Below are 26771 nucleotides of genomic sequence, written 5' to 3'. Positions count from 1 at the left end.
ACAAATACTGCATGTTCAATGGCATAGCCAAAATATGTGAGCAGTGATGAAAACTTGTGATTTATGTCCATAAACAACAGGCACAAAGATTTGACACACAGTATCGTAGTAGCAAAACTAGGAGAAATGGTTGCTTACACTTCCTACAGTCAAGGTTAAATGGGATTTTACACAGATTTGAGCATCAAAGAACCATTATGAAAACCCTGTATTCACTAAGAAAGACCAAAAGCAGTATCACACTAAAGAAGTTACAGCTAAATTATTTAAAAACTATTATTAAACTTGACAGTTTGTAGACTGGTAACTGGACTTGATTAAAATAAAAAGTTTATGAGCAGTTAGTTGAAATTAACAACAGAGAGCAAACTCCTATTATTAATCATTGTTGAGCTTCCAACCAGCATAATGTGTTAGAAAGAATTAGGGAGATTGCAATAGGCAACAAAAATTTGGAGTAGAATCTATGCCAGATTTTGAGAATGTAATGAACAGTTTAATCCACAAAAGCATACGAGTGGCAACAAGTAAATGAATCTTAGGAATGAAATCATTAATCTTATTCCCCTACTACATAAAATCCCATCCCAGTAGACAGCTTATGACACATTACATTCAAAGGCCACTTCCTTAAATGTACTAGAGAGGCAGATGTGTTTAGTGTTGCTGACACTGCCATTTCACAATGACAATCTGATCATGGAAATAGACACATGCAGTTACTAATAACTAATATCTTTCGTGAAATTCCTTTCCACAAATATGTATGTTTATTACCACAAAATGAAAACTAAGTTCTGACCATGTCATATCCCACAAGCATCATGCAACTGAATGAAGTGTTGGTTCCTTGATTGGAACTGCTCATAATCTTTATTTAACAGATACATCCTGTATTTGTATCCCACAAAAAATAAAATATATGATCTTAATATACATTTTTGTGATATGCTGCACTCACTTCTGATAAGTGTGCCTCAGATCTGACATTTGATACACGAATGTGAGATCCTGGTTGCCGATGAGGTGATGGTTGAGGAGTTGTGCAAGGTGTTCTATCTGGCTCTCGATTCTGAAACAAACACCAAATACAAAAACTAGCAGAAAACTGACATTTATGGTATGAATCTACTTCAGCACATATGTCTACATCTACATACATACTCCACAACTCACCATATTGTGCATGGCAGAGGTACCTCATTATTACTGTTCGTCATTCCCTTTCCTGTTCCACATGCAAATGGTGTGAGGGAAATAATGACTACACATTCTTTTTTGTATGAGCCCTGATTCCTCTTATGTCTTTGCAGTCCTTACATTAAATACGCTGGCAGCAGTAGGGCAATCCTGAAGTCTGTTGCAAATCTCACTTTCTCAATAGTGTTTCATAAAAAGGAATGTTTTCTTCACTCCAAGAATTCCAGTTTAAGTTCACATAGCATTTGAGTAACATTCATGTGATGACTGAACCTACTGGCAACAAATCTAGCAGTACATGTTCCTTTAAATCAACCTCGTGGGGGTCTCAAATATGCAAACGGTACTCAAGAATGTGTCACACACAAGTTTTCTATACATGGCCTCTTTTATAGATGTGCTGTACTTTATCTAGAATTCTTTTAATAAACTGAATTCGAACATTCACCTTCCCTACAACTGATCTTACATACTCGTGCCATTTCATGTCATTTTGCAACTTTACACCTACCTATTTCATTGAAGTAATTGTGTCAAGCAGGAAGAAACGGTGACTGATTTATTTCCTACAACATAAGTGACTTCAGTGCAGCATCTACAGTTGCAGCTTGAATGAACAACTGCACACTCAACCAATGAATTGTGAGTAAGCAGTGTTAAACAGCAGATGTGTGGCTTAAGTGTGTCAACATTGTTGTTGTGCTACAAATCACAATGTAGCAACATCTCTAAATTAAGTGTTCAGAAGCTTCTTCAGAATGTTTTGAAGGAGAGAAAAATGTGTGCAAAGTTTGTCCTGCATGCCCTGACTTATCGAACAAAAAAAAAGACGCAAGTGGATTTCAGCTGTGACTTGATTGAAATGGAAAACACGTACATTTATTTTCTGGAAAAATGACAAGCTCTGGTGTTATCAGCACAAACCTAGCAAAAAAGCAATAAATGTACAAAAATTCAAAAGGCTTTGATGACATAACTACATAACTGACATTCAAGCCAATGTGACATGCAAGTTGAACAACATCCCAAAGAAAGGCTTTTCTGACAGTTTCACTTGATTGTATGAACATTCTGTGTGTTGTACTCAAGTGGTGGGAGACTACATAGAGTATCACCTTCACTTTTCTCTAGTTTTTATTAATTCAGTATTGTAACTATTTGGACTGTCACACTATATTTCTGACTCCCTTCATAACAGGTGTGCTCCTTCCGAAGTTGGTATCTATTTTCACTCTCCATGTTACTAGTCTATGGTCACTTGAAATTAAATCAGTTTACAACCTTTACATGATGTTCTAGTTCTCTCCACAGCATGCCTTCAGCTGCACATGTCCCCTGAATGGTTTCAAATGAGTCACAACAATACAGGCACCAGACAATCCTAATGATCTCCTGATATACATCACATCATATCATCTCACACAAGGCTGATACGAATAGGCAGAGCAATGGCTTTTTTAAGAGCCACTTATGCATAAAATTCAATACCAGTGTCAAAGTGTGCCAACTGACCACCAAAGGCATTAACAGAGACAAATGCCAAATGCAACATAAGATCCTACATGTGAACAAAATTGTTTTGGTAGTCATCCAGGAAACTCAAGTAGAAATTGAAGAGTGACTTATTTCAAGAGGTAAAATACCTAGACTTGATTTACTTAGAGCTACATACAACAAGGTTTATGGTGTAGTGACGTACATCTGTAACAATATAGATAAAGCCCGCAGTGTCTCTACCAGTACTATAAATAATACAATGAAGTCATCATCAGAATTAGGGAAATAACTGTTGTGAATGCACATGTACTAAAAACTCAAGACAACCTATGGTGTACTTGGAGGGAGGGGGGCGGGGGGATAGGGTCTTTAGACAGCAGTCATGGACTATATGGAAATACAAATTTAATGATCAAACTGGGGACACACTGCTTGGCTGATCTGAAGAACACAATTTCCATCTGCTTTTTGATACTAAAGATCAGTGTACATCCTGTCCACTGCCTAGAAAACAGAACACAACCTTGATTTATGTTTTTGTTTCGTGTCTTCTGATAATAAAGGCCTGCCATTACCAGTATCAAGGAAAGTCCCAGACAACTTACACAGGAATCATTGTTCAGTTACAGGAATATCTGTCGTAAGATCATTCCCCAGACCTAGATCGAACTGGCCCGCATTTCCTGAAAATCTGGACTAACGTGTGAGATGGATCCCACCAGTAACCACAAACATCCTCAATTGCAAGCTATGTTCAGAATTTGGGGGCCCATGTCCATGTGGCTCTGGCTGTAAACAAGAAGTGCACATCTCCTGTTATTGGTGTTCTTGTTCTACTGATATGAAGATCCCTGTCAAACTACTAATGTCCATTAAAGGTCCAAGAGAGAAGGGTGAGTCTGTTGGTCAGCATCAAATTGGATTACTGGGTCTATATAAGCACAGAAGACGAATTAATAATCAGAAGAGACAAGAAGATGAATTAAGAAGAATTTCTGAATATATGCAGAATTGGAAGAAAGAGTTAACGTTACAACCAAAAGAAATTATTTTCTCTGAAGAAGATGAAGAGAGAACTGATTTTAAAGATGAAGATTCTGAACATCCTATGCAAATATCACATGATGATTCTGCATAAGAAGTACAATTCAGTATAACACATTACAACTGTGCAATGTTGCATTGCAAAGTATTACGTATGGTGTCAGTCTATGCGCAACAGCTGCCATAGGAAGAGATGCACATTTGGATGCTGGATTAATTACTGATGGAGACAGGAGGCTTGTGGTTGATCACAATAAAGTAAAAAGAGCCCAAAAAAGTCATGAAATCACTTGATGAAGAATGTCATGCTCAGTGTGAGATAGGCAAGATTGAATGTATCTTGTTTGATTGACGTCAAGATTCCACTAAAGTTGGTTACAATCAGATAATGTACGTCATCTGTTTCCAAGAAGAGCAATACGCTGTTTGCAGTGAGCCAGGTGGAAGGTACCTTTGACACACTACTCCAGAGAAGGAAAATGAAAAGGTAACCTGCTGAAATTATTGTTAAGCATGTAGTGGATTATTTTAAGAAACCAGCATTGATAAAAGTTTTTCAGGTTATTGGTGGTGGTTCAATGAATTTTAACACTGATTGGGAAGGAACTGTCATGTCTGGGTTAGAACAATGCTGAATGGTAAACTCATCTGGTTGGTTTGTGCTCTTCATGTTAATGGGCTACCATTGCTTTACTTGATCAAACAGTTGGATGGAAAAACTTTGATTAATAACAAGTGGAGTAGTAACAGTCGATAGTTGCTACTCACAATATAGTTGAGATGCTGAGTCACACATAGGCACAACAAAAAAACTGTTACATTACATACTGGATTTTCCATTGTTTGAAATGGAGTAGCAAGATTAGTAACATGCTTTATGGTACAACAGAACTTGAAATCAATCCCTCATTTATCAGAATATCCTTTTCAGAGCCTTTGGCTCAAAGATCAAAGATACGCGGCGTGTTTTTTAAGTAAGTACCATTTTGAAATTAAAAAAAGACGTTCTAAGACATTTTATTTTTACATGAAAGGTTGTACCTTAATCTACGCACTGACGCCATTACAGTATGATTCTTCCTTTTTTACGTTGTGTACTGAGTGTTTAAGATGCCTCCGATAATCGTGAGTCCCACCGACTGTGAAGTACGGGTTGTTAGAAGATTTCTTAGTGCTAAATGCCTAAAAGCGATCAATATTCATAGTGAGATCTGTGCAGTTTATGGAGAAAACAGCATGAGTGATGGAATGGTAAGAAAGTGAATGAGAGCATTTAAAGATGGCTGCACAAATGTGCATGATGAACAACGGAGTGGGGGTCCTTTGGTCATAAATGAAAGTTTGGTGCAGGAAGTGGACAATAAGGTGAGAGAAAACAGATGCTTTACAATTTCCTCCTTGCGGAATGACTTTCCTAATGTTTCTTGTAGTGTTTTGTATGGCATTGTAACCAAGCACTTGATATTAGCGAAAACTGTGCGCACGTTGGGTACCGAAAATATTGACGGATGTGCACAAAACCAAACGTTTAGACAGTGCATTGACTTTCCTTGAGCGGTACCACAACAATGGAGATGATTTCTTAAGCCAAACTGTTAAGGGCAATGAAACATGGGTGGCCTACGTCACACCAGAATCAAAGCAACAGTCCATGGGGGTTGAGCAAGGGCATTGTTTTGCTGCAAGACATTGCCCATCCACATGTGGCAAGTCAGACCAAAGATCTCATCACTTTTTTTTTTTTATGGGAAACTCTAGATCATCCTCCGTACAGCACCGATCTTGCACCCAGTGACTACCATCTGTTCCTGCACTTGAAGAAACAGCTGGGCAGTCAGCGTCTTCAAGATGATGATGAAGTCAAAACAGTGGTGATGCAGTGGTTAACAAGTCAGGTGACAGACTTCTATAAGGAGGGTATTCAAAAACTGGTACAATGTTATGACAATTGCCTCAATATTGACGGAAATTATGTAGAAAAGTAGATTAAGGTACAGTCTTTCATGTAAAAATAAAATTATTGAGATATCTTAGCATGCCTTTTTTTAATTTCAGAATGGTACTTACTTAAAAAAACACGCCAGATATGCCTACGGATCAGGATTATGGTTTCAGGAAAGGTTGTCTGGTTGGTTTGGACTGAAAGGGACTAAACTGCAAAGTCATCAGTCCCTTTATCCAATAAGTGGTAAACCACAAGTGGTCATCAAACGAAGGAGGCAAGAGGCAAATCCTGGAAAGTCTAGGGATAAGTAGCATAATTAACGAGAACCAGAGATAAAAGCCCAGAAAAAAAAGACAGCACAGACAAGACATTAAAAGACCAGTCAAGAAAAAACATTAAAATCGAGAAATGAAAAAAAGGATAAAGAGAATAAAAAGGAGGGAAGGGTAGATGCTAAGCTGAGCCTCCAAACGAGAGCTGCCAAGGTGTGGGGGTGGGGTGGGGCGGGGGGAGGGGCTCCAGCACAAGATGGGTGCTTCACCAACCCCTCAAGCGGTCAATGAAGTCAAAACGCCCTACCATACACGAATGAACAGAAACCACTTTCGTGGGCAAAATGTAACACCTGGTAAGCCACTTTGGCGTTAACTGCTAGTACCAGAGGTAGTGTATCAAGAAGATTAGGATACCAGGACAGATTAGGACAGTCTAGGAGAAAGTGGGCCACCGACAGGCAGGCTCCATGTCAGTAGTAGGGGAATTCTCACGTCAGAGAACGTGACTATAGGTCAGCCAATTGTGGCCAATGCAGAGTCGACAGAAGTTAGTGGCTTCCCTGAGAAAAGCACACAGGGAAGAATGCCACGTAGCTGTGTTCTCCTTAATTGTCCTTGGTTTGTTTGGGAAGATCAAGGCAGGCTAACAACTGAAGGTCTAGTTCTGGGATAGAATTGGTATCCTGGTGGCCAGCTTGGCCAACCAGTCAGCTCATTCATTTCCGGAAACCCCAACATGATTGAGGGTCCAAACAAAAAAGGCTGGTCATCCAGATTGATGGAGGTCAAAGACTAGATCCTGGATAGCCATAACCAGTAGGTGAGGAGCAAAGCATTAGTCTACATCCTGAAGGCTGCTAAGGGAATCACCAGATTAGGATATTCTTGCCCTTGCAAGAACAAACATGACTAAGGGCTAGTTTAATGGACATTGGCTGTTGAGCCATTGGTGAATACCACTTCCAAACCTAGACACGTCTCAAAGGCAGCCAAGAACAGGTGGCAAAAAGCTATGGGGTCAGCAGAATCTTTTGTACTAAAGGAGACTTCGGGACAAATCCAAGGGCTGGGCATAAGCCAGGAGGCAGATGTGATGTTTCCCTGACAAGAGGTGACAGTAGAGGAAGCTGCAGTTCTGAGCAGGCACACTAAAGGTGTGGAGCAATTATAAACCCACCTCTGGGTTATGGAAGGTGGAGATACCTTCCAGGAAAAAGGACACGATAGTTGGGGTTTCCTGCGAAGCTACGAACATGTATAGCATAATTCAGCACTATTGTTGGTGCTTGGTAGACAATGGAGGGTTTCCAGCCCCAACTAGTAGGATACCCACAGGGTTAGTTCGGTAGGTTCCTGTCACAAGTCAGACCCCATAATGATGAATGGTGCCCAGCATCTACAATGCTGAGGGTGACACTGAACCATATGCAAGAATCCCATAATCAAAACGAGACAGAATCAGGGTTTTGTAAAGCTGCAGAAGGGTAGAGTACTCTGCACCCCAGCTAGTGTTACTGAAGAAGCCAAGTATACTGAGGTGTCGCCAGCACTTCCACTTAAGTTGGCAAATGTAGGGAAGCCACATCAGCTGGGAATTGAAGACCAGTCCCAAAAAGTGGTACATCTCAATTACAAGAAGTAGCAGATTGTCTAGGTAAAGCTTTGGATGTGGGTGGGCAGTACAGTGGCAACAGAAGTGCATGACACACATCTTGACAGCTGAAAATCGAAACCACAGGTGAGAGCCCATGACTGTGCCTTTCGTATGGTGCCTGTAGGTGACACTCATCAACACCCACACTAGAGGAGCAGTAATAAAACCAAAAATCATTGGCATATAAGGAAGGTGTTACCGAAGACCCCACAAATGCTGATGGCTAACAGACAGAGCAGGACACTCAGTACACAGCCCTGCAGGACCACAATCTCTGGGTGACTGAGGGAGGGGGGTCTTACTGAGTGAAGAAGTGCCCACTTGAACCTGGAATGCACGGTGCAACAAGTTCTTGACAAAAATCAGAAGTGGACCCCAGACAGCCCACTCAAGAAACATAGTAAGAATTTTGTGATGCCATGTCATATCATAAGCTTTCTGTTGGTCTAGAAAGACAGCACTGAGGTGTGGACGACAAGCAAAGGCTGTCCGGATGATGAAATCCAGGTGAACCAAATTATCAGTAGTGGAGCGATTATAAGGACAGGCACGCTTCCAGTTGATTAGCCATTATTAGAAACTGGCCCTGTAAAACACTCGGTTGTTAACAATAACAGCAAATAGGATTTGTCACATATGGGTTTCCATACACAGCCTTCCAGGCAACAAGATGATGATACAACAGCTTGTGGGATATAATAATGATGTTTGCAATACCTGTTGGTTTACAATCAAATTGAAATTCTCTTGGGTGGAAGAATACTGCCACATTCTTTATCAGGAGCAGCTCCTAAAATACCAGAGGAAGGAATTAGCATATATTGTTTTGTCAACAATCCAACATTCATTGTGGTTCGCATTTAGTGTTTCAGACACTTATGTGCTCAGTAAACCCTGAAGAAAAGAAAGCAGGAGTCCAGAAGATAACTGCAATGATGAATGAAGATGATGATACATGAGGAAAACTATCTGTTCGGCTTAGTTAAGTACCTGTAGTAAATCCAAATGCAACTTCACTTTTTGAACTGACAGACTGCTCAGTAAAAGTATATGAAGCTCCATTTGTAAACTCTAAATACAGAAATAAGGAAATTCCTTCAAGAGCCAATGCAAGTTCCACAGTGGCCATGTCATAGACAGTCCATAGAGAGATATGTGAAACAAGTAACAGAGGTTGGTTGGTTGGTTGAAATGAGGGAGGGGGGGGGGGCAAACTACTACATCATCAGTCCCTCATTCCGATTAAAACAATTCCACAAGGTTGGGAGTAAAATAATCGAGACATAAAAAAAACAGCTGGAAGAAAGGAGAAAACCACAAGAATGACAGAAGGGCAACAAACACTAAAATGGACAAAATCAGACAAGAAAACCACAGGGAGACGCAAGAAACATGTAGAAGAGATCAAAACAAGAGAGCAGATTACCACAGCTGGCTGACTATGGGAATAAAAAGGAGAAGCCAGCCACTCTGCGACACATTACAACCTCCACCCTAAGAGCACTAGGGTGGAGGACACAGAGGAACAAAGGACATGCACTAAAACTTAGATCAAATTATAAAACCCACCCTCACAAAGAAAATGCAAAACTAAAGTTACTGTTGAGGCATTTTCACCTAACACCGAAGGTCGGGTGCTGGGACAATTAAAAGTCTGCCACAGAGCAGCTAAAAGTGGGCAACCCAGCAAGAGATGGACGACCATCATTTGTGAGCCACATCGACACTGAGGTGAGCCCTTGCGATAGAAAAGCTAACCATGTGTTAGCCACGTATGGGCAATGTGGAGCCAACAAAGGACCACTCATTTCCTGCGACAGTATCGCATGGAAGCCTTCCACACATTCGAAATTCCCTTAATAACATGCAGTTTGTTGTGCGTACCGTTATACCATTCTGTCTCCCAAAGCTGAAGAACCTAGCGGCGTAAGACAGAATGTAGATCAGTTTCAGAGATGCCCATCTCCAGGAGCGGTTCCCACAGAGCCTATTTGGCCAGCATGTCGGCATGTTCGTTGCCTGGGATTCCAATGTGTCCTGTGGTCCACACAAACACCACTGAACGACAGAATTGTTCCAGGGCATAGATGGACTCCTGAATGGGAACTACCAAAGGATGGCGAGGGTAGCACTGGTCGACAGCTTGTAGGCTGCTCAAGGAGTCAGTACACTGGAGAAATGACTCACCAGAGCACGAGCAGATGTGATCAAGAACACGAGCTATGGCCCCGCCAGCTCTGCAGTGAAAACACTGCAGCCCTCTGGGAAGGAGTGCTGTTCAATATATCCTCCACAAACATAGGCAAAGCCTACATGACCAACAGCAATGGAGCCGTCAGTGTAAACCGCTTCATGGCCCCGGTACATGTTGAGAATCAAGAGGAAGTGATAGTGGAGAGCCGCAGGGTTAATGGAGTCCTTAGGACCATGCGAAAGGTCCAAAAGAATTTGTGGCCTAGATGTACACCATCGAGGTGTATGTGAATTGACCTCGAGGAAAGGTGCTAACAGGAAGGACTCTAGTTCAGACAGAAAGGAAAGGACGCGAACTACAATCGTAAGCCCTGGCCTGGGCCACTGATGCGGCAGATGAACCGCCATGGTTGGCAAAAGGAGACGGTAATACAGATGTGTAGGAGAGCTACAAATGTGTGCAACATAACGGGCAAGCAGTTGTTCACACCTAACCTTCAACGGAGGGACTCGGCCTCCACCAGGACACTGGTCACCGGAATTGTTCTAAAAGCTCCCGTCACAAGGCAAATGCCACTGGGTCGAGTAAATGCAACACTGAGGGCACCACCAAACCATAAACCAGACTCCCATAATCAAGGCGGGATTGAACAAGGGCTCTGTAGAGCTCCAGCAGTGTGTTGCTCAGCCAGCAGAGGGAATTGAGGTGCTTCCAGCACCTCCCACCTATGTTGACAAAGGTGAGGTAGTAAGTCAATCGGGTGTTGAAAACCAATCCTAAGAATCAATATGTATCCACTACAATGAGCAGTCTTGCATATGCAGACGACTTAGTTGTGATGGCAGATTCAATTGCAAGTTTGCAAAGTAATATTTCAGAGCTAGATCAGAAATGAAAGGACTATGGTATGAAGATTAGCATCTCCAAAACGAAAGTAATGTCAGTGGGAAAGAAATATAAACAGATTGAGTGCCAAATATGAGGAACAAAGTTAGAACAGGCGGACGGTTTCAAATACTTAGGATGCATATTCTCACAGGATAGCAATATAGTGAAAGAACTGGAAGCGAGGTGTAGCAAAGCTAATGCAGTGAGCGCTCAGCTACAATCTACTCTCTTCTGCAAGAAGGAAGTCAGTACCAAGACTAAGTTATCTGTGCACCGTTCAATCTTTCGACCAACTTTGTTGTATGGGAGCGAAAGCTGGGCGGATTCAGGTTACGTTATCAACAAGGTTGAGGTTACGGATATGAAAGTAGCTAGGATGATTGCAGTTACTACTAGATGGGAACAACGGCAGGAGGGTGTCCACAATGAGTAAATCAAAGAAAAACTGGGAATGAACTCTATAGATGTAGCAGTCAGGGCGAACAGGCTTAGATGGTCGGGTCATGTTACACGCATGGGAGAAGCAAAGTTACCCAAGAGACTCATGGGTTCAGCAGTAGAGGGTAGGAGGAGTCGCAGCAGACCAAGGAGAAGGTACCTGGATTCAGTTAAGAATGTTTTTGAAGTAATAGGTTTAACATCAGAAGAGGCACCAATGTTAGCACTGAATAGGGGATCATGGAGGAATTTTATAAGGGGGCTATGCTCCAGACTGAACGCTGAAAGGCATAATCAGTCTTAAATGATGATGATGATGATGATAAATGAGTGGAACATCATTAAGGTAAAGTTGTGGTCCTGGGTGAATGGTGCGATGCCGACAGAAATGCATGACACATGACTCACGGCTGAAAACTGGAAGCTGTCCTTGTCACTGGCTCCCTGTAGGCACTGCTCAGCAGCACCAGTACTGAAGGAGCAGTACGAAATGCAGAAGTCATCCACATACAGAGAAGGTAAGACCAACGGCCTTACAACTGCTTCTAGACCATTAAAGTAGAGACACTCAAAACAGAGGCGTGCAGAACGCCATTCACCTGAATACAGGGTGAACTATCGGAGGCACTGACTGTGACATGGGAAGTATGGAGCGACAGGAAGGTTTGAATAAAAACCGGGAGCAGGCCCTGGAGACCCCACTGATATAATGTGGCAAGGATATGTCGTCGCCAGGTTGTGTTGTATGCTTTACATAATTCAAAAAGGATGTCAACAAGATGTTGGCATCTGGAAAAGGCTATTCGGATGGCAGACTTGAGGGACACAAGATTATCAGCGGTAGAGCGACTCAGGCGGAAGCCGCCCTGACATGGAACCAGTAGGTCACATGACTCCAAACCCAACCCAACCCAACTGCTCACACACCATACATTCCAGCAGTTTACAAAGAAAGTTGGTGAGGCTGATGGGCCGGTAGATATCCACATCAAGTGGGTTTTGACTGGGTTTGAGCACTGGAATGATGGTACTCTTCCACCAATGCGATGGAACGACGCCATCGCACTAGATCCGGTTGAAGATGATGAGGAGTGTCGCTTGTAGTCAGATGAGAGACATTCAGTCATCTGACTGTGGATCCGATACGGCCCAGGAGCTGTGTTGGGGCAATGTGCAAGGGCGCTGAGGAGCTCCCACTCTGTAAATGGGGCGTTATAGATTTCACTGTGGCCTATAGTGAATGAGATAATTTTCCTTTCCATCTGCCATTCGAGGGTGCGAAAGGCTGTAGGGTATTTCTCCGATGCTGAGGCTCCAGCATAGTGCTCAGCAAAGTGCTCATCAATCACATTTGTGTCGTCAGTAAGTAACACACCACTGATATTAATGCCAGGGACACCTGCTGGATTCTGGTACCCAAAAAGACATCTGATCTTCGTCGAGACTTGCGAAGGTGACGTATGGCACCCAATGGTCGACAAGTAACTCTCCCAACACTCCTGTTTCTGTTGTTTTATAAGCTGGCAAACGTGGGCACAGAGGCGCTTAAAGGCTATTAGGTGCTCTAGGGAAGAGTGCCACTTATGTCGCTGTAGAGCTCACCAACAATCTTTAATTCCCTCAGTGACTTCCAGCGACAACCAAGGGACTGTCTTTCGCTGGGGACACCCTAAAGAATGAGGGATCGTATTTTCTGCCACAGAAACAATCACTGAAGTGACCTGCTCAACGACAATATCGATGGCACCATGTGAGGGAGGCTCAGCAGTGACAGCAGAGGTGAATGCTTCCCAGTCTGCCTTGTTTAAAGCTCATCTGGGTAGGCATCTGTGGGCATGATGCCGGGGGCGTGACAGGAAGATGGGGAAGTGGTCACTACCACACAGGTCATCATGTACACTCTAGTGGATAGACAGGAGAAAGCCAGGGCTGCAAACCAAGAAAGCAATGGTCGAATATGTGCCATGTGCCACACTTAAATGTGTGGGAGCACCTGTATTTAAGATGCTGAGGTCGAGCTTTTGACCTCAGCCAGTAAGCATGGCGCCACCCTACAAGTGGTTATGCGGGTTAAAATCTCCCAAAAGTAGGAAAGGTTTAGGGAGTTGATCAATCAGTGCAGCCATACATTCAGGGGTAATGCACCATCTGGAGGAAGATATACATTGTAGACAGTTATTTTCTGGGTCATCCTTATCCTGACAGCCACAGCATCAAAAGGAGTTCGAAGGGGCACAGCTTCATTACAAACTGAGTTCAGGACATAGACACAAACTTCACCTGACGCTCTATTATAGTCGCTATGGTTCCTGTAATATCCCTTATAGCTGCGGAGGGCAGGGGTCCGCATTGCCAGGAACCAGGTTTCCTGGAGGGCAAAGCACAAAACAGGTGTAAAGCTTAACAGTTGCCGTAGCTCAGCCAGGTGGTGGAAAACACTGCCGCAGTTCCCCTGGAGGATTATGTGATCATGAGACAGGGAAGGGATGAAACACTCAATGAGGCAGTCTATGCCTCTGCTGCTACCAGATGTTTACCTTTGCGATCAGCATCCATTGTATCTGAGGGTCCAGCGAGATCTAGGTCCTTAGCGGACGCCAGTATCTCTACCTCATGCTCAGACACAGAGCTTGTAGGTACTGGTGGTGTGGGTGTCACCGTACTGCCTTGGTTCTTGGGGGGTCCTTTTCATTTTAGGCTTCTCTCCCTGCTTCTTAGGTTTGACCAGCTGGGAGGGCTTCACAGATTCAGTATCAGGGACAGAGGAGGACCGTGAAGCCTTACGACCAACTACCTGTGGTTGCTTCAGCCAATGCAGGTGTCACCTCTGCCACTGGTAGGAACCTGGGAAGGGAGTGACCCAAGGGATCACTTCATGGTGAGAGGAGCTGAAGAAGACTTACACTTCTCTGGCTGAGAAGTGGGGACTGATGTCCCCGATGATTGGGGGAGGAGGGGGGGGGGCATTGACCCTTAAGTAGGTTGTGCAGGAGCAACAGGGAGGGAAGTGCCCCCCGCCATCAAGGGGGCAGGTGGAGTCTGACAACTCTGAGAGCCAACTGTATGCAGCAGAACGGAAGATGGTAGAATCATTGTCGTAGCGGCGACGTAGGTTGATGTTATATGCACAGAATGTAGTCTCTCATATTTTCTCTTAGCCTTAGTGTAGGTCAGTCGGTGCAGGATTCTCCAGGTATCTGGATAATCCTGCAGTCTGGTGAGCAAGGCGAATGATGCTCTCTGCGTGGTTGACACAGATGAGAGGCGGGGCACAGAGAGTATTGGGATGTGAAGGACGTCAACAATCCCGATAGGTGACACTGGAAGTACAGTGGGAAGACAGCTTCATCTCACAGTGGTAGACCATTAACTTGACCTTCTCGGGTAATGTGTCATCCTCAAAGACCAAGATGAAGGCACCGAAGGCAACCTGATTATCCCTCGGACCCCAGTGGATGTGCAGGATGAAATGGACACTTCACAACTCTAAACTGGCATGCAGCTCATTGTCAGACTGCAAAAAAGGACCCACTGAAATATGATACCCTGGACCATATTTAAGCTCTTATGGGGTGTAATGGAAACAGAAACATCCCCCAGCATGTCACAGGCAAGTAGTGCCCATGACTGGGCAGAGGATGCTGTTTTGATCAAGACCGACCCTGGCTGCATTTTGAACAAGCCCTCCACCTCTCCAAACTTGTCCTCTAAACGCTCCACAAAAAAGTGGCCGTGGGAGGGCGGGAGGGGAACATGATTTGGGGTTGTATTTCTTAGCATTGAAGTTAGACTTTGAGCACTTAGAGACTGCTGGTGTTTCACCACCAGCAGGAGATGACTTACTACACTTCATGGTGTGTCATCTGCCCTGATGCCAACCACTCCAACCAGAAGCCCACCCCCATGGGTGACACCCAGCCACAAAATAGGCCACCTGGCACGATGGCCATTGCCAGGAGTCTCAATGCCCCACGGTGATGAGCATCTACTCCTTGGCATATGTGAGGAGTTACCTGTGCAGCCATCGGCAGAGCGAGCCCTGTGTGGTCATGGGGCTACAACCAACAGGGTACATGGCGACCCCACCACAACGGACTGGCTACTGTGCTGGATATCAGGTGCATACGAGGTAAAAAGTCCATTATCATCGACAGCACAGAAAGCAATATTACACAGAGGATGGAGGAAAACAGCTGGAGAATGAGCAGAAGTGCAGATCCACAGCAACGAAGGACACGAGAGGTCCCAGCGCATGATGGATGCTACGCACCATGTAAGGCGTCCTTCCCCAACTGGCTCAATCTTTGAGAAAATTTTGAAAAATGGAGGGGAAACCCTACAGGGGACCATCACATAAAGGCCAAAACATGTGAAACTCCTTTTCGTTGCCTCTTATGACAGGCAGGAATACCTCGGGCCTATTGTAACCTCCAGACCCACAGGGGGGAAGTAATGGAGGCTTCTGGCAAGTGTATACTTATGAGAACTGAGAAGGATACATTAGATCCCATGAGGTGCAAGCAGAAGAATGATGTCTAGAATGAATCAAATCAAGATTTGATGAATATTGTTGGTTGAAGCTTGCTACTTTTTTACAGTGAGTTTTCATTGTTTGATAAGAGACACAGAATATAAAGAAAAATGAGTTCATTAAACCACTTTTTGAGCAAATTTTGTAGGATTTTATATTATTTTATGCCGTTACACCAGAAATTTCTATTCAAATTGTAATCAAATGCAATTTTATAGAAACGTTTATGAATAAAGAAAAAAGGCTTTTACACTTCAAAAGACATGTTTTTGGTCCCACACATTCACAACAAAACAAAATTTTATTTTTTCCCTGTACATCCTCATAAAAATGTTAGCACATTGGCCAATAGACTTGAATGATTTCCATAGTATGTCTATTGTTTATTTTTAAAACAGGTCTGGCAATTCTGGCTGAGAGTCCTTCAATATCTACAACACAATCTTTCATTTTCATGTTTACAGTTAAGTCTACAATTCGATTTCCTGTTTGCTCTGTTCTGCTTTAACAAAACTTATTTCCAGATTTTAATTCTATTTGTTCTTCCTTCTTTTGCTGCTCTTCTTATAATCTCATTTCATATAATTTTATGTAATTCATCTTTCAGCTCCACTTACCTACCTTTGAATCCTACAGTTCAGAAATTTATTGTCCCTGAATGAAGAGTCGTGTAAAGAGTTAGTTTGTATGACCCACATAACTATCTCCTTAAGAAAACTCTAGAGTAGTAAACTGCAACCATAGATATAGCTAGAGTGTCCACATGCGAAGGCCACTGACTGAGTTTTCAAGAGACAAGCCGTCGTTTGAATTACTTTTGAACACATTATCTGAAAACTGTCTTGAGCAGCTAAATCTACAGCCAATGCATAATGGAAATATTTTAGATCTGGTAGCCATGAACAGACCAGAACTCATCGACGGTATCAGTGTTGAGACAGGGATTAGTGATCATGACGTTGTCATTACGACTATGGTTATGAAAGTTAAAAAGTCGCTCAAGAAGGCTAGAAGAGTATTCTCACTAGAAAGAGCAGATAAGCAGTTGTTAGCATCCCACTTAGTAAATGAATCGACTTCATTTACTTCCGGTACGATGGATGTGGAAGAATTATGGGCAAATTTTAAACACAATGTAAATCATGCATTGGACAAGTATTTGCCGAAAAAGTGGGTTACGGACGGAAAAGACCCATTGTGGTTTACCAGCGCAATTCGGAGAATGCTCAGGAAGAAAAGGCACTTGCAGTCGCAGTACAAGAAAGGTTGGGAGAATGAGGACAGGCAAAAATTAGTAGAGATTCATGCTGCTGTAAAAATAGTGATGTGCAAAGCATTCAACCACTACCACCATCATACCTTAGCAAAATATCTTGCTGAAAACCCAAGGAAATTCTGGTCTTACATAAAATTGGTAAGCGGGTCGAAGGCTTCCATCCAGTCACTCCTGATCAGTCTCACCTGGCAATGGAAGACAGCACAACGAAAGCTGAAATTTTAAATTTAGCATTTGAGAAATCTTTCACGGTGGAGGATCGTACAAACATACCGCCGTTCGAGTCTCGTACTGATACCCATATGAAGGACATAGTGATAGACATCACTGGGGTTGTGAAGCAGCTGAATGGTTGAAAATAAATAAATCGCCGGGTCCTGATGGAATTCCAATTCGGTTTTACAGAGAGTACTCTACTGCAGTGTCTCCTTACTTAGCTTACATTTATTGCAAATCTCTAGCCCAACATAAAGTCCAGAGCAATTGGGAAAAAGTGCAGGGTAGAAGGACGGATCCTCAAAATTACAGACCAATATCCTTAACATCGGTTTGTTGCAGGATTCTCGTACATATTCTCAGTTTGAATATAATGAATTTCCTTGAGACAGAGAAGTTGCTGTCCATGCATCAGCACAGCTGTAGAAAGCATCGCTCCTGCGAAACGCAACTCGTCCTTTTTTCACATGATATCTTGCGAACCATGGATGAAGGGTATCAGATGGACACCATATTCCTTGACTTCCGGAAAGCGTTTGACTTGGTGTCCAACTGCAGACTCCTAACTAAGGTACGAGCATATGGGATTGGTTCCCAAGTATGTGAGTCGATCGAAGACTTCTTAAGTAACAGAACCCAGTATGTTGTCCTCGATGGTCAATGTTCATCGGAGGTCAGGATATCATCTGGATTGCCCCAGGGAAGTGTGGTAGGTCCGCTGTTGTTTTCTATCTACATAAATGATCTTTTGGATAGGGTGGATAGCAATGTGCGGCTGTTTGCTGATGATGCTGTGGTGTACGGGAAGGTGTCGTCATTGAGTAACTGTAGGAGGATACAAGATGACTTGGACAGGATTTATGATTGGTGTAAAGAATGGCAGCCAACTCTAAATATAGATAAATGTAAATTAATGCAGATGAATAGGAAAAAGAATCCTGTACTGTTTGAATACTCCATTAGTAGTGTAGCACTTGACACAGTTATGTCGATTAAATATTTGGGCATAACATTGCAGAGCGATATGAAGTGAGACAAGCATGTAATGGCAGTTGTGGGGAAAGCGGATAGTCGTCTTTGGTTCATTGGTACAATTTTGGGAAGATGTGGTTCATCTGTAAAGGAAGATGCTTATAAAGCACTAACACGACCTATCCTTGAGTACTGCTCGAGCGTTTGGGATCCCTATCAGGTCAGATTGAGGGAGCACATAGAAGCAATTCAGAAACGGGCTGCTAGATTTGTTACTGGTAGGGTTGATCATCATGCGAGTGTTACAGAAATGCTTCTGGAACTCGAATGGGAGTCTCTAGAGAAAAGGAGGCATTCTTTTTGTGAATCACTAATGAGGAAATTTAGAGAACCAGCATTTGAGGCTGCTGCAGTACAATTTTACTGCCGCCAGAGGCATATAGGCAGTCATTTTCTCTCATTCTGTTTGGCAGGGGAACAGGGAGAGAAGATGCTAGTTGTGGTATGAGGTACCCTCTGCCACGCAACGTATGGTGGATTGCAGAGTATGTATGTAGATGTAGAAGTATGTTTTGTTGTTTAATATTTGGCACTTTTGAATTTCCTGCCTGATGGCTACTGGCATCTTGCTATCGATTTTTTGCACTACAGTATAAAACTCAATTTCTCATCCTGCTGTAACCCCCCCCCCCCCCCTCCCTCCCTGCTCCAACCAATTCCAATAAATAAAACCTTGATGTACAAATGTGATTACCTAATCTTTTTTATTATCTTTCCTTTCTTGTCTAAATCTGATTTAAACATACTTTGTTTCCTCCTATTTCAATTTTTTCCCTCTTCTCTATCATAATTATACCATATGTAAAGATAACTATCACCTACTGTCATGCAGTCTGAGCACCCATTGTTGCAACAGCTAATCATGTAAATGTCTGCTCTCTTCGTGACAGAACTTATTTGCACCCTAGATCTATTTCCTCCAGTATAATAAATTTATATTTATTTTCAACTGTAATATTTTACTTCTTCCTGTCAATGTGTACTGCACAATATATTTACATCCCTAAATGCCACCAGCTTCTCACCTCCACATATTTAAACATGTTCAACTACTCTTCTATTTAGAGTGTGCATCTTCTACATAGTTTTCTCAATTTTATTAACAATAATCCCTTCTCTGTTTATAATCCAAACAATAATTTCCATCAAACATTCTTTCTGGAACTGCACCCTTTTTTTATCTCTTTATTAATTGCATTTGGTCTGCAGCTGGTCCTACTATGGAGCCTTGTTCCTCCTCCTGTTGCTAGTTGAGAAAACTCATTATCACCCTATCTGTACATTGTCTCACATACCCTTCATGAGCCACGCAACACTCCTTGGCATCCTTCCCATTGTATTAATCATAGAAACTGTCATTTCTGGTACCCACTCATCCTTTCACAAAGGCATTTACCACTTTCAATCCTATCAGTCTTTAACCCTCACTGCTATAATCCCACACAATTACTCCATTCAAGCATAAATTTTCGTTCTGCCTCTACTTCTTTTGCAAGATACTTTTATTTTGTGATGGTTTTCTGCACTTTTTCTCTGACATCAAAGCATGTGCCCTCTGACAGGCAGAGAAATATTTTCAGCAGAACATAAAGATAAAATCTAACACATTTCTCCCTTACTTACATTTGGGAGTACCACTGCCCACCAACCGAGCGAGGTGGTGCAGTGGTTAGCACACTGGCCTCGTGTCCGGGAGGACAACGGTTCAAATTTGTGTCCAGCCATCCTCATTCAGGTTTCCAATGATTTCAATAAATTGCTTCAGGCAAATGCCGGGATGGTTCCCTTGAAAGGGCATGGCGGACTTCCTTCCCCACCCTTCCCTAACATGATGGGGCTGATGACGTCTCTGTTTGGTACTCTCCCCCAAATCAACCAACTGCCCACCACAAACCTTCCAACAAACCCCTTTTAAGTCTTCATACGTTGTTTCCTTGCTGATCTATCTGACATCCAACATTCCCAGAAACTATCTCATACCCTATCAAACACCCACTCTAGACTCCCAAGAAAGATGTCAACTTTTCTTCTAAAAAGTTTAATCCCTGAAGAAGTCTCTGTTTGCATCTATAATCCACGTGATAAAGAGGACAGGATTCTTTCAATCACTCTCAGACTGACAACTGTTTTCCCTGCAGCTGGTTCCACAATAAGTTGTGCAGGAGAATAATTCCCAGATATTTTATGACCGTTGCTGTTTCTAGTGACCAGGCACAATATAGTACATTTTCTTACACTTAATGTCAAGAGCTAATCCCTGCACCAAGCAGATTCTCTGAAGGTCATCTTGAATTTCACAACAACAATTTTCTGGTATACCAATTTTCCATACAACAGCATCATTCATGAACAGACTAACATACCTCCTGAAGTTACCCACCAGATTATTTATGTAAATCATGAATAGTAACAATGTTGCAACATTTGGTTTAGGTGTTTTACTTTTACATTCGTTGGCTTTGCTTTGTTAAAACAAAACATTGACTTCTAACTGCTACAAAGTCCTGAATACAGCAAAAAAAAAAAAAAAAAAAAAAAAAAAAAAAAAATGCTCATATTTTTTTCACTAGATGACAGTATGGAACAGTAATGAATGCCTTACAGAAATAAGGGAACATTACATCAACCTGAGCACCACTATCTACAAAACATTGTATCTCGTGTACAAACAAAGTGAGTGGAGTTTCACAAAATTACTGTGGGGAGAATTTATGTGGATACCTACAGACAAGGTTTTCATTTTACCAAAAGATCATCATATGTGAGTATAAAAAGTTCCATATTCTATAACAGCTGAAGATCAGCAATTTAGCCCTGTTGTGTGGAGCTGCCCAACATCTCTTCCTGAAAATAGGATGACCTGTAACTTCTTCCAAATGTTTGGAACCCTTCACTGGTCAAGCAACCTACGATTATATGATGTTAGAAGGGAAGCAAGTTTTTCACATACCTACACTGAATACGTATCCTATGATGTCCAGACGTCTCTCTTCTGTTGACTGATTTTAACAATATCCTGGATTATCCACTGGTTGGTTGATTTTAGTTATTCTGTGATCAGTTATCCCAAAATCTGTCATGTCAGTATACATGTGATGTTTGAAAAGAGGAATGGTATTGCCACCTTCCACAACAAACAGTCTAGACAAACGGAATTCAGTATTTCAATATTGTCTCTGTCATTTTCTGTTTTGGTGTTAGCAAGTACATAAACAATTTAGATCTGTTTTCTAGCTTTACATGACATCAAAACTTCTTCAGGTTTCTCAGATTTTTGAGTGCCAAAATTTTACTTCCAACTTCACTGAACTCTTGTCACATTGTACTCCTCTGATAAAATTTGGTTTCTTTTAGCTTCTGTTTGTCAAACACACCTTAAACTTGTTTAACACTCATAAGGCTCTCTTTGCTTTCATAGCGACTTTCTAACACAGTCATTAAAATACTGTAGGTCTTTCCCAACTTTCATTACCTTGTTCATTATATCAAAGGCTAAAGTGCATTGTATGTTACTTATGAATTTTATCCATTCATAGTCCTTACATTTGACCCCAGAGGAGTATGTCTGCTGTTGATCACTCAGATAATCTCTAAATCTGCTGCCTATTGTACACTCTAGTAAAACTAATTTCCCTACTTTTATTATGAATCCTTTCAGCATACGTAGTCATCAATGCTGTTTTTAACAGCCATGTTTATGGATTCCCTCCTTACTTAACTGGAAAATTTGAGTCAACTAATTACAAGGAAACATTACATGTTGACCTCATGACTCAGTTCTCTAACTGCTCTAGGTACTTTTCAGAAAGGACATTTAGAAGAATCTCAAATGAATCTCCATTCCTGGCACCTTGTTCATTTGTATGATTCTCAGTCTATAGGTGGCAAGTTGAAATATTGCTCTATAGCACTAGCATAATCAGGAAATTCAACCGCTGTATTCTTCATGTTTTCTTTGAAGTATACCACCACTCAGCTCTTGTGGCAGGTTTGTCTAAAAAAAGATTACAATTATCGTGATTCACTCAACTTTGACACCCATGTCTGCCCAGATTATTTCACATTTATATCTGTAATAACTTCACTAAATATTATCAAGTCTTTCACAGCAATAAACAACTTGCCATCTTTGGTTTGCAGCCTATCCTTGTGATTTTTGCTGCTCTTTATGTTTGGCTTCAGTCAGCACTCTTTTTCTAGTACTACAGGAGCATTTTCACCATTAATAAATGAAACCAACCCTAGGACCCTAGTATGGATGCTCTTGTAGTTAATTAATACCGCATGAACATTCTCTCCCTTTTGATCTGCAAGAATGAACATTCTCTCTTATTAATGTGGCATACATACTACAGTCAAAAGGTCTCACTTTCCGTCAGAAACCCAGGTTTAATAATGATGAACTTGTCAAGTACATATTTTTATTTAACTGTTCCCTTCAATGGAAGCATTTCTTCACCACTCACTTTACTGGCCACTCTCAGCCTTGGTTTATCTCATTCCAAACTCCCTCCAACTACGATTTTGCTTCCTTTGACATAACCACAATTTCATAACCTTATAGCCATCGCTCACCTCCAAACTGTCTTCATCTTCCATCTGCAAATCCCTCCCATATGACTTCAACATCACAGTTGCACACAATTACAAGACAACCAGATAATCTTGACCAAAAAAGTAATCTCTGGCTTACCTTTATTCCCATTAACAAGAACTACATACACTGTGGACACAAATTGCTGGAACTATATAACTAGGGGTGTCTGACAGCTTTCCAACACCTCCACTTAAGTCCATTCCAAAACCAGTCAACTGAATTCATCACACTCCTCACATTTACAAACCCAAATGCCCACTACTTCTTCTCTGCGCTTAAAGTCAGTAAACTTACTTCCAATGGACTCCCTGCAATCCACTGTGACTGGTTATACTAATCTCAAAGAAAGAGTTTCTGCTTTTGTTGACCATAACAACCAACCAGTTGTCCAGCTTCTCTTACTAATTTCTTCCTCTTTCAATCTCCCACAGTTCTGGTTCATTATCATCAGACTGCTTGTCATTATGGATGCAATGTCCTAAGACACAAACATCCCAAGCCCTTTTCTGCCATCGAACACTATCCTTCCTAGCGTCCTACTGATATTAAATCTGACAACCTTCCCTGATATTTTTGTTAACTTTAATGTCATCCATTATTTCTTGTGCGGAGTCCAAATATAGAAATAAATGTACAGAATAGCCATGGGTATCTCACATGGTGCACCTTCCTAACCCAACACCCTTACAATATACCTCGGGGATTCTTCCTATCCATTCAAAACATTAGACCATTTATATGGTTCAGATTGATCAATGACAGCCTCACAATCTGACCCATGACAATGACAGACTCTCCTCTTTACTCTTGAACTTCAACATCTACTTCTGAATCCACTAATTCTGTTCTTCTCAATTAAACAAATAGATCTCCTCTTTTTGGAGCATTTCTCCCAGCAACCTCTAAATACCATTGCCACAAAAAGCTTACTACAAATGAATACTTCCCTATCACCAGGATTTTTGAAAGTTCAATCACACACTACACCAAGATTTTGATGATCTCTGATTTTTACCCTGAAATGAAGGATATCTTATATGGAGTCCTATCTTCAAGTGCCAAATTGGAACTCCACTCATCAAACTTAACTGATTCCTGTTCTCATCAAATCATTCCCCTGTGAACAACTTTTGTGTATATGTGTGTGTGTGTGTGTGTGTGTGTGTGTGTGTGTGTGTGTGTGTGTGTGTGTGTGTGTGACTATTAACAGAATTCATCAACACTTTAATAATTAATAATGGTGGTGATTATTTCATAATTTAAGGCATGTCTAATAAAACCATGATTTCAGTTTCATAATGAATGAAAAACAAATTATGTTCTTACCGCTACTAACAAACTGCACCTTGCAGCACAAGAATAAAACAAATAGTTATCCATATGGTGTTTTTAATTCATTGATGATGATGATGATAATGATGATGATGATGTGTGTTGGCATCCTCAATAGCATGATTATTAGCACCCTTCCTGATTATGAACACATGCATTTAGTGAGGCAAACTAAGTGTTTTCTTGTAAACAAATTTCTTTTTAGAATCTCCTATAGATACTTGCAGGGTGTTTGGAGACTGTCTGGTCCTGTCAATGTTTAGGAAAGCAAGTAATGCCAGTTCCTCAAGGCCAGGACAGTGGCTAAAGTTGAACCCCTCCCTGACTGCACCCCCTCCAGCCCCAACCAGTGTAAAGGTCAACAACAGCTTTCCTAATGCTCTCTCACATTGGTGCATTCCACAAAATTCCCGAATTACACTGGAAAGTTGAAATATAGAGGCAAATGCCATTGCAGTTTATGAATGACAAATCCAATTAATGCAATACGGAATGGTTTTCACAAGTCAGCATTCTACTACACATGCCAGGCCATACAAAAATCTAGGATACCTAGAAAGGTCACTCCTTTGGACCCAGAGCTCCAGTGTGAGCTAACACTCCCAACCCAGACCAATGTCAACATTGCCTATACTCTTTTTAAAGAAAAAGCTGGGGCAGTTTCATGAAGTTCCCTTTCATTGATGGGAAGCTAACACTTAAATAAAACTGATACTATAAATAATGGTGCAATACTTAATAAAATATCATACTAGAGAGAAAATTTAACAAACTGTGTCTTAGGAGGAGTTTTTAAATACGTTCTCTCAATTGCCTCTTTACAAAAGAACAAAAATCAGTAAAAGTGCTACAATTATACCATGTGTGGTTGGTTGCTCAAATCAAACTGATTAGCCACTTCGTAAGGTATCAAAATCGTCCAGACTTTCAGAAAGCAAACAAAATGACTCATTAAGCAATATAAAACCTAAAACATTAGTAGCACTATTACCACAATACACTTTCTCCTGATGCAATAAAATTGTCTGTTTAAAAAACAATCATGTCCTTCATTGATACAGTGCTCCTGCGTTGCAGACTTGTTGGTCTGTTCAATGTAAACATTCCTCACATGCTCTGAACAGCACTGTGAGATACCTGGCCAATGTACTGTGCGCCACACTTGCAACTGATGCAGTTGGTCTTTGACTGACCCATGCATATTCTTGATATTAACCGTTGAGTGTAAAATGGTTTTTATGTTGTGTTTTTTTATTACCCTGGCAATTTTGTTTGTGGGCAGTGCTGCGAATGGAAGGAATGCCAGGTGTTTGGTTTCTTCTCCTCGATCATTTTCTTTGTTCTTCTTCTTGTTGGGTTGGAGGGCGCAGCTTATTTGTGTCTCCAAGTAGCTATTCTTATGAAAGGTTTAACGCAATTGCTGCAACTCAATAGGCAGACTTTTCTTGTCACACACAGCTGGCATTATGTGTACCAACGTGGTGAGTACAGATACGCATTCCACTGAAGAGTGGCAGCTACTGGCGTTTAGGTAAAGGTCTGTGCGTGTCTTCTTCCTGCAGGCAGAATGTCTCAGCATGTCATCAGGATTCTTCTTTCCAGAATTATTAGGAACAGTGCACATCCATTTTCTTTCACCTCTGTGGTGAACCTGATGTTGCTGTATGTGCTGTTAAGGAATTCTTGTACATCATCTTCACCATGTGATGAAAACACAATTGAATCATCCAGATATCTGAGTAGAAAACTTGTCAAAATGTTGTGATAACATGACATCATGACTTGGCCTGTACTCTAAAAAAAGAGTTCATCAAATTCAGTGATAAAGCCTGCATTTCCATATGGGGTTTCTTCCTGTTTGATTGACATATGGAGAGCAATAATAAAGACTGCTTAAAAGCCTCTCTGTGCACAGCAGTTAGTCTAATCTTGTCTTTTGCATGCCTAAAGGCTTGATATGTAGCAGGCCGTAGTGTATTTCTAAATCCCTCACTATTTCTAAATCCCTCACCGAAACTCTAAGTATGCTTTTGCAGCCTAGTTGGCATCTTTGTCTTCCAATGTCTTCCTATTCATCATTTTCAGCATTTCCATAACGCTGTCCCTTTGGTCAACAAATCTGTGACTATTCACGTCATCCTTCTTTGAATAGTCAATATCCCCTCTTAGATCTATTGGCATGGGTCCCACACACTTGAGCAATATTCCACGATGGGTCACATCAGTCTTTTGTAAGCAATCACCTTTGTATGCTTCCAATGAAATGAAGTTTTCCATCTTCTTTACCTATCACTGAGCTTATGTGACTGTTTCCTTTCATATCCTTATAAATTCTTACACCCAAGTATTTTTTATGAAATGATTGATACGAATTGTGACTCACTGACGTTGTAGTCACATGACTCTACATTTTTATCGTATAGTGAACCACACAGGTATTGAACATTTAAAGCAAAGCTGCCAATGTTTACGCCACTTCAAAATATTTCCACAACCTGGCTGAATGTTGTACAGTTTATTTCACTTAATACTGCATTGTAAGCAGCTGGATAACCTGCAATGAGTCTGAGATGACTATAAATAATGTACGATAGGTCATTAATATACAATATAAACAGCAAGTGTCCGAACATTATTCACTGCGGACCCCTG

At 41.5% G+C, this 26771-nt stretch overlaps 1 protein-coding gene across 29 annotated transcripts in view; it reads right to left on the bottom strand.

Moving 5' to 3' along the window:
* The window catches only part of LOC126267316 (longitudinals lacking protein, isoforms H/M/V-like), a 416839-nt gene that overhangs the window by 331870 nt on the left and 58198 nt on the right, over positions 1-26771 (bottom strand). For 19 of the 29 annotated variants that reach the window (XR_007548998.1, XM_049972483.1, XM_049972589.1 and 16 more), the window contains exon 4: positions 938-1072. Coding sequence is in view for 28 of the 29 variants with exons in the window: in XM_049972483.1 (XP_049828440.1) it covers positions 938-1072 (135 nt within the window). In the remaining variant the exon portion in view is untranslated. The remainder of the gene's footprint in view (positions 1-937; positions 1073-26771) is intronic. The other 10 variants (XM_049972522.1, XM_049972571.1, XM_049972493.1 and 7 more) reach the window with 1 other exon arrangement.

The sequence above is a fragment of the Schistocerca gregaria genome, chromosome 1 (genome assembly GCF_023897955.1).
Source record: "Schistocerca gregaria isolate iqSchGreg1 chromosome 1, iqSchGreg1.2, whole genome shotgun sequence".
Lineage (NCBI taxonomy): Eukaryota > Metazoa > Arthropoda > Insecta > Orthoptera > Acrididae > Schistocerca > Schistocerca gregaria.
This window is presented reverse-complemented; position numbering and strand designations above follow the sequence as displayed.